The 17,310-nt window shown below is 39.1% G+C and overlaps 1 protein-coding gene across 22 annotated transcripts in view; it reads right to left on the reverse strand.

Annotated features, from left to right (window-relative positions):
* Positions 1-17,310, reverse strand: part of LOC140478847 (uncharacterized) — a 352,643-nt gene that overhangs the window by 121,557 nt on the left and 213,776 nt on the right. For all 22 annotated transcript variants that reach the window (XM_072572342.1, XM_072572329.1, XM_072572328.1 and 19 more), the window contains 9 exons: positions 16,433-16,555; positions 14,123-14,239; positions 11,876-12,115; positions 9,653-9,775; positions 8,222-8,344; positions 6,483-6,611; positions 5,985-6,104; positions 3,665-3,784; positions 571-690 (listed from right to left, as the gene is read on the reverse strand). In XM_072572342.1, the coding sequence (XP_072428443.1) occupies positions 571-690; positions 3,665-3,784; positions 5,985-6,104; positions 6,483-6,611; positions 8,222-8,344; positions 9,653-9,775; positions 11,876-12,115; positions 14,123-14,239; positions 16,433-16,555 (1,215 nt within the window). The remainder of the gene's footprint in view (positions 1-570; positions 691-3,664; positions 3,785-5,984; positions 6,105-6,482; positions 6,612-8,221; positions 8,345-9,652; positions 9,776-11,875; positions 12,116-14,122; positions 14,240-16,432; positions 16,556-17,310) is intronic.

Here is a 17,310-nt window from a genome sequence, read left to right on the forward strand (position 1 = left end):
AACTTCTGAAAGTGAATACCTTTTGTTTCACAGAGAGACAACTAAGACAGTGTGCTTGGGCATATCGCCATGCTCTGAGTTACAGGACACAATTTCAATTCCAGTTACTTCATCATCAATTCCTTCTCTTTTTCAACGGACGTTTATGAGAATTGCTGAGAAATTAGACATTCAACAGTTTCCAGGCACAAAACAAAGTAATATCGGGACCAGTATCTCAACTGAAAGGATAGATATTTTTGTTGGAAACCATATCATATTCAGACTGAATACATTGACAGTACATTATTTTCCCCAGTTTTCAAGGAACCGTTCACTATTTTCCCATATCATGTGTGGATTAATACAACAATCTGTTTTGAATGTCCAAACATTTTACTGAAATCTAATGCCTCATGGGTTCTCTGATTCTCGCCCATCATTTGTATGTGTCTTTCATGAATTTCAATTTCAGGATATTCATCATCTCATTTTTGCTGAATTAAAAATGCCAGTTGGTACATTTACTGTCATTGAATTACAAGGACACATAGATGTAATTCTATGTGTCTATAGAATTACGTCCCTCACCTGTGCAGTTGGGGCCTTCATATCCTGCTTGACATACACAGTTGTACGATCCAACAGTATTGACACACATGGTGTTGTTTTTCCAGGAGCACACATTAGGGTCAAGACATTCATCCACATCTTAAACATAATGCACAAGATCAAATTAAAATATTGGTTGTGTTTGGAAAGTAATTGCTGCTGACTGGTAGCTTTCTTTCCACAATCAAATGCAGTATTTTAATAAATGAAGTCACATGCAAACAATGAAAAAAACTTGACTGTTCATTTTGCTCAATGTGATGATGTTTCTTAATTGATTGTTTTTGAGTAGAACAAAATATATTTTAATTTGTTTTTTAAAAAAGCTTTCTCTTTTATATTGTCAAAGTTGTGCTTTTATTCAGAATATAAAGACTCTCACTATTTTGATCTTGAAGTCAATAAACTGCAATAAGAAATAATAAATCTGAGAAGACAGGGTGAGATAGAAGACAGAGTTAGGGAAATTTCACTGAAGTGTAGAACTAATAGTGTATTAATAATAGTTTGTTTGAATCTAATTTCTTGTTGCCATGTCTCCCGAGATATAGTGAAAAGTGTTGTTCACTATATAATATTTGCAGTTTTGCTCACCACATAATAGGAAGGATGTGATGCATGAGAGAGGGTGCAGAGGAGACTCACCAATATGTTACCTGGCTGTAGTGGTGCAATTTGAAAAACAGCTAGATATGCTGAGGTCGTTTTTTTTTTGTAAGAGCAGAAAATGGGAACCCTATTGAGGGTCATGGAGAGGGTGAGGAGGAAGAAATGTTCCTCATAGTTCCTCTATAACGAGGTGACATAGATTTAAGGAGAAGGGAAGGAGGATTAAAGGAGACTTAAGGAGGAATTATTTCACTCAGTGAATGGTGGGTACCTGGAACTCACTGCCTGAAAGGGTTGTAGAATGAGAAGAAGCATAATATTGAAGAAATCTGTAGATGATCATTTCGTACTACAGCATACATGGCGACAGGCCAAGTGCTGGGAGGTGGGACTAGAATAGAAAGGTAGTTAATAACTGGAACGAACCTGATGGATTGAAAGGTCTCGTGCTGTGCTATAAAATGTTATGAAACTACAAAATCTGAATTATGGGCAGTATGGGAGAAAGTGTGGATGTAGCAATATTGGGAGGGTTTTTGAGAGACAAAGGCAAGACCAGCATCAGAACTTTGTTCTTCATTTATTTACAGGATATGGATATCATTGGCTAGGCCATTATTTATTCCTAGCCCTTAATTGCCCAGAAAGCAGTTAAGAGTCAACCACATTGTTGTGGGTCTGGAGTCACACGTAGGCCAGACCAGGTAAGGATGGCAGTTTCCTTCCCTTAGAGCCAGATGGACATTTTCTAACAATTGAAAATGGTTTCATGGTCACCATCAGTCTCTCCATTCCAGATATTTTAATTGAATTTTAATTTGACCATGGCAGGTTTTGAACCAGGGTCCCTAGAACATTACCTGGGTTTCTGGATTGATAGTTTTGTATCAAAGGATAAGATGATGGAACTTTACAGACAGGAATTAGGTAGAAGGAAGGAATGGTGAAGAAAGAAAATCAAATTCCAATGAGATATCACTTTCCAAACTACAGTGACATTATATGAAAAGAGTTGCTTATAAATTCAGAACCGGACAAAGACCTGCAGATTCTGGAAAGCTGAAATAAACACAGACATTACTGGGGAAGCTTAGCAATCTGGTAGTATCTATGGAGAGAAATCCATGTATGCTAACCACTGTTTCATCGTGCCGCCCACCGTGTCACCTGATGAAGGAGTCTCGCTCCGAAAGCTAGTTCTTCCAATTAAACCTGTTGGACTATAACCTGGTGTTGTGTGATTTTTAACTTTGTCCACCCCAGTCCAACACTGGCATCTCCAATTTTTGAAGAAGTAACAAAGAGGATTGATGAGGGCAGAGTGATAGACGTGATCTATATGGACTTCTGTAAGGCATTCAACAAGGTTCCCCATGGGAGACTAGCTAGCAAGGGTAGATCTCATGGAATATAGGGAGAACTAGCCATTTGGCTCAAAGGTAGAAGACAGAGGGTGGAGGTGAAGGGTTGTTTTTCAAATTGGAGGCCTGTGACCAATAGAGTTCCATAAGGATCGGTACTGGGTCCACTACCTTTCATCATTTCATAGAGTCATAGAGATGTACAGCATGGAAACAGACCCTTTGGTCCAACCCATCCATGCCGACCAGATATCCCAACCCAATCTAGTCCCACCTGCCAGCACCTGGCCCATATCCCTCCAAACCCTTCCTGTTCATACACCCATCCAAATGCCTCTTAAATGTTGCAATTGTACCAGCCCCCACCACATTCTCTGGCAGCTCATTCCATACATGTACCACCCTCTGCATGAAAACGTTGCCCCTTAGGTCTCTTTTATATAAATGATTTGGATGTGAGCATAAGAGGTACAGTTAGTAAGTTTGCAGATGACACCAAAATTGGAGGTGTCGTGGACAGCGAAGAGGGTTACTTCAGATTACAACGGGATCTTGATTAGATGAGCCAATGAGCTGAGAAGTGGCAGATAGAGTTCAATTTAGATAAATGTGAGGTGCTGCATTTTTGGAAAGCAAACCAAAGCAGGACGTATACACTTAATGGTAAGATCCTAAGGAGTGTTGCTGAACAAAGAGACTTTGGAGTGCAGGTTCATAGCTCCTTGAAAGTGGAGATGGGAAAGATATAAAAGAGACCTAAGGGACAACTTTTTCACACTGAGGGTGGTGCGTGTATGGAATGAGCTGCCAGAGGAAGTGGTGAAGGTTAGTACGATTGCAACATTTAAAAGGCATTTGGGTGGGTATATGAATAGAAAAGCTTTGGAAGGATATGGGCTGGCTGCTGGCAGGTGGGGCTAGTTTGGGTTGGGATATCTGGTCGGCATGGATGGGTTGGACCGAAGGGTCTGTTTCCATGCTGTACATCTCTCTGACTCTAAGTGGTAATCTTTTTAGAATGGAGAGAATAATGTTAGCAACAACAATTGTTACAAGACCAATTTGTTTAAGGATAAAGGTTTGTATATAATTTCATTCCTCACCTGTGCAGTTGAATCCATCGTATCCCATTTGACACGAACAGAGGAAAGAGCCCTCGGTATTGACACAGATGCTGTTGTTTTTCCACGAACATTTCTCACGATCAAGACATTCATCCACATCTGAAGGAAAAGTGCAGAACAATCTAGTTGATTTCTGTTAATTCCAAAGGTATTATGGATAATCTACAAACTGAAATTCCATTTAGCACAGCTACATTTGGGGTAGCAAGGTCCAAGACAACCTGTAAATATGGGATAGAAATATCCTTCTGATTGACTGAGCTCTCAAATGTATTTACAATTTTGGTTGGGAGTAGTGAGCATGGATAGTTGTGATCCCTGAAAGACAAAGAGTGTCGCAGACTGCAATCTTGAGTCACATGACTTGGTAGTGGAGAAATCCAATCTCAGCTAGAGTAAGCATGGGAGTAAAGGAACAAAATATGTTTGAAGAAATAAACATAAATATTCCTGATGAAGGGCATCTGCTCGAAATGTCAATTTTCCTGCTCCTCGGCTGCTGCTTGACTGGCTGTGCTTTTCCAGCGCCACACTCTTCGACGACAGACAAAGTATGTTTGAAGAAATAAAAACGAGATACTTTTGTCATAAATATGGAAGGATCAGGTATTAAAGCTTCAGAGACTGAGAGCAGCGGAATGAAATGGTCACGGCTGAAGAATTTTAATGTGCATGGAGAATGCATCATTTTCAAAATTACATTGACATTTATAAGAAGGGAAATTCTGATAACTATGCCTTTAGCAATTATTAAAATATGAAATTGGTACAAAAAAACTTCAGACCTTTCCCTTGGCATATCTAACTGCATTTAAAACCTTCCTGAATTTTCAGTTTGTCTCTCTCAATCTTTTTATTGTCCATCAGAACATAGATAGATTGCTAAAATGCTTCTGGCAGTGAATACTGTTGATCATACTTTGTCCAAAGTTAAGGCAGTATGCCAATGAATATCCCCATTGTCTCTTTTTAATGACACAGCTGCAATTCTAGTTATTATGGCCTCAAACACTGTTCTTTCTGAATGGAGAGAATATCAGCGAGAGGTTAATCAAGACAGAGGCACAATGTCATCGAGATTCCCGAGGGACTATATATAAGTATATCAGGACCAGTATCTCAGATACATGGATAGGTATTATTCTTGGCTATTTTACAATCATTCATGGGATGAATTAGACAACATTTATTGTCATCTCTAGTTACCCTTGAAAGATGGTAGTCAGCTACCTTCATAAATTGCTGCAGTTCACATGCAATAGATAGACTCCCAATGGCATTAGGGATGGAATTCCAGGATTTTGACCTAACAACATTGAGGAAATGGTGAAACTTTCCAAGTCAGGATGGTGAGGGACTTGGAAGGGACTCAGGTTTTGGTCTTCCCACGTATCGGTTGCCCTTGTCATTCTAGATGATAGTAGTCATGGGTTTGGAAGGTGTCTCAGGATCTTAGGTGAATTTCTGCAATGCATCTTGCAGTGCTACAACTGCTGCTAGTGAGCTTCAATGGTAGAAAGAGGGAGTACTTGTGGATGTGATGCCAATGAAGCAGGCCACTTCATCCTAAATGGTGTCAAAACCTTTGAGTATTGTTGGATCTACACTCATCCAGTAAAGTGGGGAGTATTCCATTACACACCTATGTGTGCCGTACAGATGGTGGACAGGATTTGAGGTGTCAGGAGATGAGTTACTTGCTGCAGCGTTCATATGCACTGACCTGCTCTTGCAGCCACAGTATTTAAATGGATAGTGCAGTTCATTTTCTGGCCAATAGTAATCCCCAGGATGTTGTTAGTGAGGGATTTGGTGATGGTAAGTTGTTTGTGCTGTTTTATAATCGTTGATATATTCTACCCTGAGATCATTTTCTGATTTGAAAACTTCTGGGGAAAAGCTCAGCACGTCCCTTTAATTAGCTGAGGTTTCAAGTTGACAATAGGTGTGACTGGGTAAGTTTACCTGACTGGGAAGTAAACATTGTGAAATCATCAAGAAATATAAAATTCCCTTTTCCATCTCTTAAATTAGCTCTTACTTAGCTCTCTAAATAATAGTGCACCTCTGTTTATATCGCAACAAGAGGAATTCTGTTGCAAGGAGAAAACATAAATGAATGCAATACATCATTGGGACCACATCATTCGAATCCATCCTTTGTCTGTATATTTTCTAACTTTAGATCCAAAGTTGTTATGTTGGTGATTTAATTCAGAACTGGTAATGTAATGTTAACAATAACTAACATCATAAATGTTTTCAAGGGCACAGGCCTGAACATAATTCCATCCCTCACCTGTGCAGTTAATACCATCATATCCACTTTGGCATGTACAGTTGTAAGATCCCACAGTATTGACACACATTGTATTGTTTTTCACTGAACAGGTATTACTTTCAGCACACTCATCTGTATCTAATGGAAGAAAGCAGATATACAATGTTATTAATTCAAAGAGAATTAAGATAATGTTTAAAAAAAAATCATTATATCTTCCTTCTGTGACATTGGGTGAAAGTTTCAGGCCTCCAATTTTCCTGTGTTTTACATCAGATAAATATCCAGTTTTCATAGTTTTACAATATCTTGGAAAAAAACATGTCAAAATCATTTATGTTGTTATAGATTACTGAAAAGATAAAATATTTCATTGTCCCGATAAGGCAGAGATAAGGCAAAAATATTTTTTTTCCCAGTTTTGGCCTGGTTTTTCCAGATACTATTTTTCTCAGATTTGTAACTTTTACAAAAAAATAACGTGAAAACATATAGATTGTGTTGTTTCATGCTTACCATTGCAAGTAACACCATTTCCAGCATAACCACCCTTGCACTGACAAGCAAATGAACCCTCCAAGTTAGCGCAGATCCCTAGTGTTTTAGAGCAATTGTTTTCTTCTGCATTAAGGCATTCATTTATATCTGCAGAACATAATTTTTGATATTAGTAATTGTGTATTCACTCATATAGCTTGCATATTGTCTTCATATGAAAAGGATGACCTTATGTGATTTTACTGTCTTTTTCCCAAAGAACTGAAACAAAAGGATTTAGTTTTCACATTTCTCCATTAGCATTATTTGAATTGATGCCACCAGCAATGTGCACCAGCTCACCGCGTTATCACGATTCTGAATTGTCCAAAGACACATTGGGGTGCAATTATAAGATTAGTTAATAAGTTATCTTTCTCTGATGGTTCTTCTATGATACGTATATGTTTCTGTAAGCATCAGAGGAAAAAATGCACAACAGGATGAAAGAAGACATTGAAATGAAAGTGCTTACATCCTCAACGGGTAAAACTCCATTTCCTGGTACTAATAGTGGCAAGAGTCAAGTTTACAAATTGACTCCCTTGACTGTTCAATAGAGAAGTACAATTTTTGTTGTAGTAGAAAAGCCCGAACAAACCCAGAAGAGCCCAGATCTGTTATCACTTTATGCTGAGATGATTATTCTTAGGTGAGGCATTGGCAGTCCTGTAGTTGAGTTTAGCAACCTCAAGCTATTGAAAAAAAAACTTTCCCCCTAGTTTATTATTCAGTGTGTAATTACTGAAAATTGGTGACATGGTTTCTTCAAGCAAATATCACTGTCAGTGTCCCAAGGTCTGAGTTGAAAATTACTGTATGTGCTTTGCAATTCTTATGAATTAATTGTGAACATCACTCTCCAAGCTCACAGACATAATGTTTAATGGTCCCACAACTAAGTAGACCCCGGTTTTGCATGTTTATTTTTGCCAGATGTTTGACATAATCACACTTGCATCTTGGAAAGATGAAAGCTCTTTCCTTTAATTCTAACTCTTAATGTTGCCTGCACCAATAGACTGATTCACTATGAATGTGACCCAATAGGAACATTTTTACATAGAATTAGTTCCTAGTTAATTAGTTCATAGTTTTATTTTTACAGACAATACAATTATATATCAGCGTACTGAAAATGGTCCTGTGTCTGTACAGGTAGACAATGGATTCTGGGTAGGATTCTCTAGTGGGTGCAATTAAGGGGGTGGCAACATGACTGGCATCCAATTAAACAAGGTGACCTGCCTCTCAGAGATGTCAACACCATCAATGGAGCAGCAGCTCAAAAGCCTCAGCGGTGCCTCCAGTGCTTCTGAAGTTGAAAGGAGAAGACGGCTCCTCCAAGTTAAAGTGCCCTTGAAGGCCAGGTCAGATTTTTTTTCCACAGTTTCGAAGCCTCGCAGTCAGGCTTAGGGATAAGGGGTCATGGGCTGAACTCTCCAGCCAAAGTGTAGCAACTGAGACGTACTCTTTAATAAATGGGAAAATGAAGTACATGGAGTAGCAAGAATCAAAGGCCCTTTTCAGGGAACCTGCTGAAAGGCCACCTCAATATATTTTAACTATTCAAGGTTAAATCAAGTAAGTAACTTTAAGTTCAAAACCATTTTACGCTGATGTAACAGCCCTTGGGAAAGTTAATTCCAACATGTTATTATAACAGGATATCTAATTATCAATGATATTAAGTGAAGCTATTTTACAATCTTAAATACCTTCACATGTTCCATTAATATTCATAAATCCACTCTTGCATTCACACCTAAAGGAGTATTCAGTATTTACACAGTGTTGCCCACTATTTGAACACACTGCTGGGTTTTGGCATTCATCGATATCTGAAATTTAAACAAAAGATAGTTATGCAACAAGTTGAATTTTCTTTAATTATTTGCTGGTTGAATAATTCAAAATGAGCAGGGATAAAATGGAATACAGGCTGGGTCTTACCCATTTTAGGACTAAGACTGAAAATGGAAAAAATTAACAGAGAAAACCTAGAGCATATCTTTGCCAGAATGTCCGCCAGATCAAACACCAATTAGGCAGCTGATTAGCTGCTGGTGCACTTTCTACTTGATATGGTTTCTTCAGGCAACTATCACTGTCAGTGTCCCATGATCTGAGTACTGCCCTATATGTTAGTTTATATGCCAGTGTCAATGCATGATTATCTGTCGAACTTTACTCTTCTTTCCCACATCTTAAAAATTTCTCACCAACACCCTTGACAGCCATGTTTAGAAAGACTGTGCCAAATGTATCCTCTTGTGGATCCACCCAGAACCAGGGGGGGCACTGTTTTCAAATTAGGTTCATCCGTTCATAACAGAGATGAGGAGAATCTTTTTCTGTAAGAGCGTTATGTAACTTTGAAACTGCCTGCCTCAGAATGGATTGTAGACAAGGTCACTGAGAGGTGTACAGATTCTTCTTAGGCAGGAGAACCGAGGGTTATGTGAATGTGAAATGGGAATGTGAAATTTGAAACAGAGAGATTAGCTATGATTTTATTGAATGATGTAGCAGGCAAGTGGGACCACATGATCTACTTCTGCTATTTTCTATGTTTATTTGTCCAACTGAGTATGCTGACAGCAGAAATATGAGAAAACTTCAAGTTGTGAACAGTGCAGTAAGAAGATCTTGGAGTGGCAGGAAGAGTGAAATGTCTTCCAAGTACGTGCCCAGCAGTGATAACACACTTGGAGAGAGGAAGAGCTTTGCAGTATCTTTCTCCTAAGTGTGGCTGGAGCTCTTAAATTTCACCGATTAAAACATTCTCAGCCTGACAGAGTCAGTGAGAAAGCATGTACTATACAGATAACTTTATGTATTTGATACAAAACGGTGAAATTTCATATCAAGCAGAACCATTCAATTTCCTTTCTCATTGAAACCATGTGAAAATGAAAATTGTACTGTGTGTAAAATGGCTGGCTGTTTTGTCACTGTCCATTTCTCAGAAATATAAAAATCCACCCCAAAGGGAGCAATACTTAAAATGGCAGGGAGTTCCAGTAATAGTTTTGTTCCAAAATAATTTGTGAATTGCTGTAGTTGTTACATGTGCTACTTGATGTGGAGTCTTTATAGTGTACCCATGTCATATGCTCATTTGAAGACACATATTAACAGAGCTTTACCTTGGCAGGAACCATTTACTCTTTCAGATCCAGCAGGGCAAACACAAGTATAATTTCCAATGCTGTTTTCACAGATCTCATTGGAAGGACACAATGCCATTTCCTCTGCACACTCATCAATATCTGCAATAGAACAAAATTTTACTCGGTTATATTCTATTTAAATAATTACATTTTGTATAGCTAACTTAAATCCATAACTATCATAGAGTCATATTTTCTGTGGTGGATGTTCCTGATCGTATACTGGGGTTAAATGAATTGTCTAAGTATAGTAATTAGAAGAATCTCAGGCTCGAGAAATGCACAATTCCAGAGTGATCCTACCTGATTTTCCTTCCATTTCAGTTAATAGAAAGAAAATCTATCCCCAATTTTCCCAGCATTTATATCTGTTATATTTCAATGAGAAGAGGCTGCTGCATATTTTTACTTTCGGATAAATTATTCATTAAAATTAAGTTGACGTAGCATTATAGAGTTACTTTTAGAAAAGAATTGTTAGCTCCCTAATAGTTAATCTGTGATTAACATGCTGAATTTTCATTATATGTAGAGATAGGACCAGAAATAGATGGACCTCTGATTTCTGATGATTTCAAAATTGTTCTTCATTGAAATATGGGCATTACTGGCAAAGCTGGCATTTGTTGTTCATTCCCAGAAGTCATTGAACTGATTGGCTCTTTAGGACATTTAAGAGAGCAAATAAGAATCAACCACATTGCTGTCGGTCTAGTATCAAATGTAGCAAGACCATGTCAGTAGCTCAAGGTCATTAGTGAACTGGATGAGTTTTTACAACAATTGGCAGGAATGACATGGTCATCATTGATCTAATTTTTAATTCCAGATATGATTGAAATCAAATTTTATTGTTTGCTGTGAAAGCATGACAATTCAAATGCATGTTCTCAGAGCATTAGCCCGAGTCTCTGGATTAGTAGTCTAGTGACATACGTCACGGTCTCCCTCACTTTATCAGGTGGTAATGCTGCTCTTCTATTGTCATCTTGCTTCTGAGCAGTTTTTATGGAGTCAGAACCAGGATCCTGCAAGTAGTAGGTAACCCATTCAGCTAAGTCTGTATCTTGTGCACACCGACCAGAATTTTACTGTCAGCATGTGGGTCCCCTTCTGAGATCAAACCTTAGCCAAGGATTTGTGGATATTTGGTCATCTACAAGCAGAACTGGGTGGGGGGAGGAGGAGGGGGTGGATCACCGTGGTCCCTCTGACTAGAAACTCTCTCCTACACCTGCTGCAGCCATAAAGTCACTGTGGCCTTCAAAAGAATGGCTGCACCTCCATGATGAGAGCCTAGCAGCTATGGCCTTGTCCATTTTAGAATCTGTGAAACCTCCTTATTGTGAGGCAGCCTCCCTTTCTCTAACCTACATCACCTCTGAAATAAGGACTGTCAATTTCTCAATGCTGGAAAGTCTTTTATTCACTTTCCCAGCTCAGAAACTGACCTGTTGGCCATAATTAGAGTCAAAAAAATGTGGTGTTGGAAAAGCACAGCTGGTCAGGCAGCATCCAAGGAGCAGGACAGTTGAGGTTTAAAGCATAAGCTCTTCATCAGGACTGAGCTCATTCCTCACAAACAGCTAATGCTCAAAGCATCGACCCTCTTGTTCATCAGATGCTGCCTGACCGGCTGTGCTTTTCTAGCACCACACTTTTCGACTCTGATCTCCAGCATCTGCAATCCTCACTTTCTCCCTTTTGGCCATAATTATACAATGTACCTAGAGTTAGTCACTGCAGTAGTTGTTACTTCAAAGGTCACCCTTTGGAACCTGGCATTAGCATGTACTGACCCACAGATCCTCCCAATCGTAGATTTGGGACCTCCAAACAAAACGTGAAACCAACCCTTCAGTTTGATGACCGTTCATGAGAATTGATTAAAAAGATATTGACCTGAAATGTTAACTCTATTTTTCCTTTTACAGATAATGCTTGAGCAGCTCAGTATTCCTATTATCCTCTGTTTTTATTTTAATTTTCAGCATCTGTAGTACTTAAAGATCTTTTTCAGGATTTTTTAATTGGTTCCACTTTAATAAAACTGTTTTTCAGAACACACAGTGATTCAGAACACACTTCCATTATATTCTGTTAACAACTATTTTAAAGAAGTGTTAACCTGTTTACAATAATGTTTGAATTTATTAAAACTGTAACATGGTAAGAAGTATATGATGAAGGAACCAGTACCTTCGCAGAATGTTGCATTTCCTTTGAATCCAGGCAGACAGGAACAGGTGAAAGAACCTGGTATGTTTTCACAGCCAGCATGACTTGGACAGTCAAACAGAAATCTAGTGCATTCATCAATATCAGTGCAGTTAGGACTTTCATATCCTTCTTTACATTGACATGTGAATGAGCCAGCTGTATTATTGCACACAGAATTCAAGGGACAATTGTTCTGATTTTCTGCACATTCGTCAATATCTGTATTCATTTAAGAAGAGAAAATATAAAATATTTAATATCTCAAAATATAGAATATTTATGGCATCACATAAAGCACAATAGCAGAAGATTTCAAGATTATTTGGTTAATTTTGATCAACCCTATCACCTGACCACATACTTCCTCTCCAGGATTCCTGTGTAGGCCCCATATTGATGTTTCTTTTTCACTTTTATAATGTATTAAGGAGAGAGATATCATCGACTTGTAATTGCGAGGGATAGCATTTTTTTAAAAATTGGTTATTACTAATGTTAAGACCTGTTTTGGGATCTCAGGGGCACAAACCCTTGCTAGCTGTCAGGTCATCAAAGGCAGACAGCTCCAATAAGTGGTAGTACCATGAGGGAGACAAATGGCTGCCGCTGATATGACATCAATCTACAGCCTAGGATTGGGACTGCTTCTAGATGATAGATCAAACATTATTACTCATAAGGGACTCTCACATCTTCTTTTCCAGTCCACAGGATCCTGCAAGCAACTGGACATGAAAATTGCCTAATTAAATGTTGCATTGTCACTTGACTTGTCACAGGGGAAGATGTCAAAGGTTGTCAGTGTTCAATAAAGTACTTTCCCCAACTGCAATGTTAATTCTGATTTTAGCGAGGACATTTTTGTGGCTCTCTAGCCATGTAAAGGCAACTGAGAAGGAAGTATAATTGGCCATTCAAAATAAATGTCTCTGAGAATGTCAGAAAGAAAGTTCAAGTCTTTTCTAGCTCCAGAATCCTCTCCACCTCCTGTATCCTGAGCTCCACCTCCCATCACCATCACCCCCTCCAAAATCCCCCTCTCCACCTCCATGTAACTCTGAATGCAATGCTGGCATTTCTACAGCTGCCAGCAAATTCCCACCTCTTCCCAAGTTAGCCAACAGCATGTTAATGAAACCCAGCAGTCGAAATCGTCATGACTCATTCAGCTGCAAACAATGGGAATTTAACCAGTATTCCATCACAGGTCCACTGGTCATTAAAAGAAGCATAGATTAGGGTGGTGCTGGAAAAGCACATCAGGTCAGGCAGCAGTCGGAGCAGGAAAATTGACGTTTTGGGCAGGACCCCTTCATCTGGAATGTGGCTCGGCAGAGGATATGACCTGGGGGTTGCAGTGAGAGAGAGAGACACTCATTGAGATCTTTGCAGAGAGAGGAGGAGAACTTCTTCAATGAAGGCATCCTTGCAGGAGGATTCGCAGTAAGGTTGAAACCAACTAGGTGAAAGTGAGGACCGCAGACGCTGGAGATCAGAGTCAAGATTAGAGTAGTGCTGGAAAAGCACAGCAGATCAGGTAACATCCGAACCCATCAACCCACCCCAATGCTTCCCAGTTACAGAAAGAGAGAATTTAAAAGATATGATATGATGAAACTATTGGCTGAAATATTCATGGCTCATGCCAATCTGTCATTATGTTATCTTAATGGAAATATTTATTCACTTACTTGAAACGAATGGGTGGTCATTAATGTACCAAATACAGAAGTATCTGTACCTAGAAATCTTGTACTGAAGCTAGCCCATAAGCGGCAAACTTCTTGTTGCATTCATTTGAGTGCATGTGCTACTAAAGCTAATTCTAACGTAACAGAGACAACTATGGCACAATAGTTTATGGCTATTGCTATTGTTTATATAACATTGTCAACCATTCCCCCCAATATAGATCAGGGGTTAAAAGCATGGGGAGTCAGATAATGGAACCTCCATAACAAAACGTGCATTGCATGGAATAGATATGAGAGAAAGTATTGACACCACATTATCTTTAAGTGCTGTAATCAAAACTGATTAACTTTGATTTCCAGTTTCACATTTTAAGGAGGATAGAACATTTATTCTGCAATACTGTAGGAGTACTTTGTGATAAAAAGTAGTGATTTAATTTAAAGCAGAATGTTAATTTGAATGACCACTGATACAAGGTCAACTATTCCAATGACAATAATTCCAGCCTTCAAATATAAATGTATTTCTTACCTGTGCAGTTGGTTCCTTCATATCCTTCTAGACAGGTGCAGTTAAAAGAGCCTTCAGTATTTGTACAGATGGAATCTTTGCTTGCACATGTATTACTTTTAAGACATTCATCCACATCTGAAAGAAGAAGTAAATTAGCCATGAAACGTAAAGTACAAGTTTGTACATGCTAATTTTTTTTATATGATCTGGATTTTGTGAAGGGAGGGTCCTTGGTATTTATTCCTCTTAATATTTCCCACAGACTTTCAGTGGATTTTGCATAGCAAGTTGTGGTTATTAGAGATTGAGAACAGACATACGTGAGCAGGAAAAATGGTGACTTTGCAGTAACATCATTAGACCAGGATTCCAGAGATTCAGGCTAATGCTTTCAGGACATAAATTCAGACCCTACTCTGCTTGTGGTAGGATATATACATAGATAAATCCCTGGGACCTCATCAAGTCTATCACAGGTCATTATGGGAACCAGGGAAGAAATTGTGTAGCCCCTAGCAGGGATATTTGTATCATCTACAGCCATGGGTGAGGTGCTGGAAAACTGGAGGGTAGCTAATGTTGTGCAATTATTTCAGAAAGGTAGCAAGGAAAAGCTAGGGAATCATAGACTGCTGACCCTAAAGTTAGTAGTGGGTAAGTTGTGGGAAGGAATTCTGAGAAAAAGAATCTAGATGGCGTGTCTCACAAACTTGATTGAGTTTTTGCAGGGATACCAAGAAGATAGATGGAGGTACTGTGGCAGACATTGTCTTTATCATGGACTTTAGCAAGGCCTTTGACAAGGTTCTGCAATGGTAGACTTGTTAGTAAGGTTAGTTCACATGGGATCCAAGAAGAGTTAGCCAATTGGATACAAAAATGGCTTGATGGTGGGAGACAGAATGTGGTTGTAGAGGGTTGTTGTTCAGACTGGAGGTCTGTGACCAGCAGGGTTCTGCAAGGATCGGTGCTGGATCCACTGTTGTTTGTCATTTATATAAAATGACTTGGATGTGAATATAGGAGACATGGTTAGTAAGTTTGCAGATGATATCAAAATTGGTGGTAAAGTGGACAGTGAAGAAGGTTATCAAAGATTACAATGGGATCATGATCAACTGGGTGAGTGGACTGAGAAATGGCAGATGAAGTTTATTTTAGATAAATATGAGGTGTTGCATTTTGGTAAGACAGTTAATGTAGGGTCCTGAAGAATGTTGTTGAGCAGAGAGACCTATAGGCGCAGTTACGTAGATCGGTAAAAATGGCATCACAGGTAGACAGGGTGATGAAGATGGCATTTGGCATGCTTGACTTTGTCATTTAGAGCATTGAGTACAGGAGTTCAGATATCATGTCATTGGTAAGGTCACATTATTGTTGCCTTGCTATAGAAAGGATGTTATAAAACTAGAAAGGGTGCTAAAAAGATATACAAAGATGTTACCAAGACTTGAGGATTTGAGTTATAAAAATAGATTGGATCGGCTCAGACATTTTTCCCTGGAGTGTAGGAGGCTGAGTGTGACCTTAGAGGTTTATAAAATCATGAGGGGCATAAATAAGCCAATGTCTTTTCCCCAGGGTAGGGAAGTTCAAAACTAGCAGCCATGGGTTTAAGGTCAGAGGATAAAGATTCCAAAGGGACCTGAGGGCCAAATCTTTCACAGAGACAGTGGTGCATATACGGACCGAGCTACCAGAGGAAATGGTAGAGGTGAATACGATTCTAACACTTGAAAGATATTTGGACAGGTACATGGATAGAAGGTATAAGAGGGATATGGTCCAAATGAAAGCCAATAACACTAATTCAGTTCAGGAAAACTGGTAGCATTGTCAAGATGGGCTGAAGGGCCTGTTCCTGTGCTGTATGACTATGACAATTAATAAAATCTGGAACTTTAAAAACTGGTTGTTGTTTAAAAAAACACCTGATTCACCAATGTCCTTTAGACAAAGAAATGTGCCATCCAGGTCAGGCCAACATGTGACTTGCAATCCACAGTAATAAGATTGGCTCTTAACGCCGTTTGAAATGGCCTAGCAAATTCAAGGGCAATTAGATTTGGGTAACAAATGCTCGATTTGCCAGTGATATCCACGTATCATGAAAGAATTTTAAAAATCTTCAACTAGGCAGTCATATTGCCATTATTGTGTGTCCTGCTGCTCTATTATATCAGCAGCACTTTTCTCCGAGTCAGCCTTCACTTCACATTCTCTAGCCCTTGAGCTCCCAAGCCTCACTTTCTTGCAGTCCTTAACTGCACAGCAATAATTAAATATAAGCCATAACACATACTGTACATGTTTTAAAAATCATACCAAAGCAAAACCTGAATGGGTCTCCGTCAAATCCAGACTTGCACACACATGAATAATTCCCCAATAAATTGAAACAGTCTGCATTTTGAGGACATGTAGAGCTATTGCTGCATTCATCGATGTCTGAAACAGAGGGATTGAAATAATTATTATCAGCCACTGCTCACTTCCATAGCCTCTTGGTCCTCCCTTTAATATGCATTATTCTGAGTGAGACATATGGATCCATTTTCATTTTTTTGTCCATTGCATTTTCACATGCATGATTAATTAGATACTTCTTTCATTGTAATGGATACCATATAAAATTTGTTTCAACAGTTATATCAGGGTGAGTGTTGGTACAGTACATTGATTCCATCTTGGGACAGGGTTTACTGCAGCCCATTGGGATGTGAAGCTGACATTGAGCCAGCTTCATTGTGGGACATTGATCTCCTGCTGGCAGCAATCCCACCTTCAATTAGTTCAGAAACAGAAAGGACTGGAAGGGGATATTCACTTGCTACAGGATATCAATGGTTATTTTTAATGAGCCAATGAACAATCATTTTCCTTGACATTGAGATTAAATGGAGGTTTGCAAATCTTTTCCACACAGTCCACAGGCAGTTGTACATAATCAGATACTCTGTGCCTGATTGAGGGACCCAGCTTTGAGTAGGGTGTTGACCACTGAAAGCCATCAGCTGCCCTTGTTTTACAATGCCCCTTCCTCAACCCTCATCCAGCAACCCCCAATCCAACTTTATGCACTTTAGACTGGGGTTCCCTGACGATCCTGGGCCTCAGGTTGTGTATGTCATCAGCAGCCACTACTCTTAGAGGCAGTGGTTAATTAAGGTCTTATTGGCCTTTGATTGGCCAGTATTGCTAAG

The sequence above is a fragment of the Chiloscyllium punctatum genome, chromosome 6, assembly GCF_047496795.1.
Source record: "Chiloscyllium punctatum isolate Juve2018m chromosome 6, sChiPun1.3, whole genome shotgun sequence".
In the NCBI taxonomy this organism is placed as follows: Eukaryota; Metazoa; Chordata; class Chondrichthyes; order Orectolobiformes; family Hemiscylliidae; genus Chiloscyllium; species Chiloscyllium punctatum.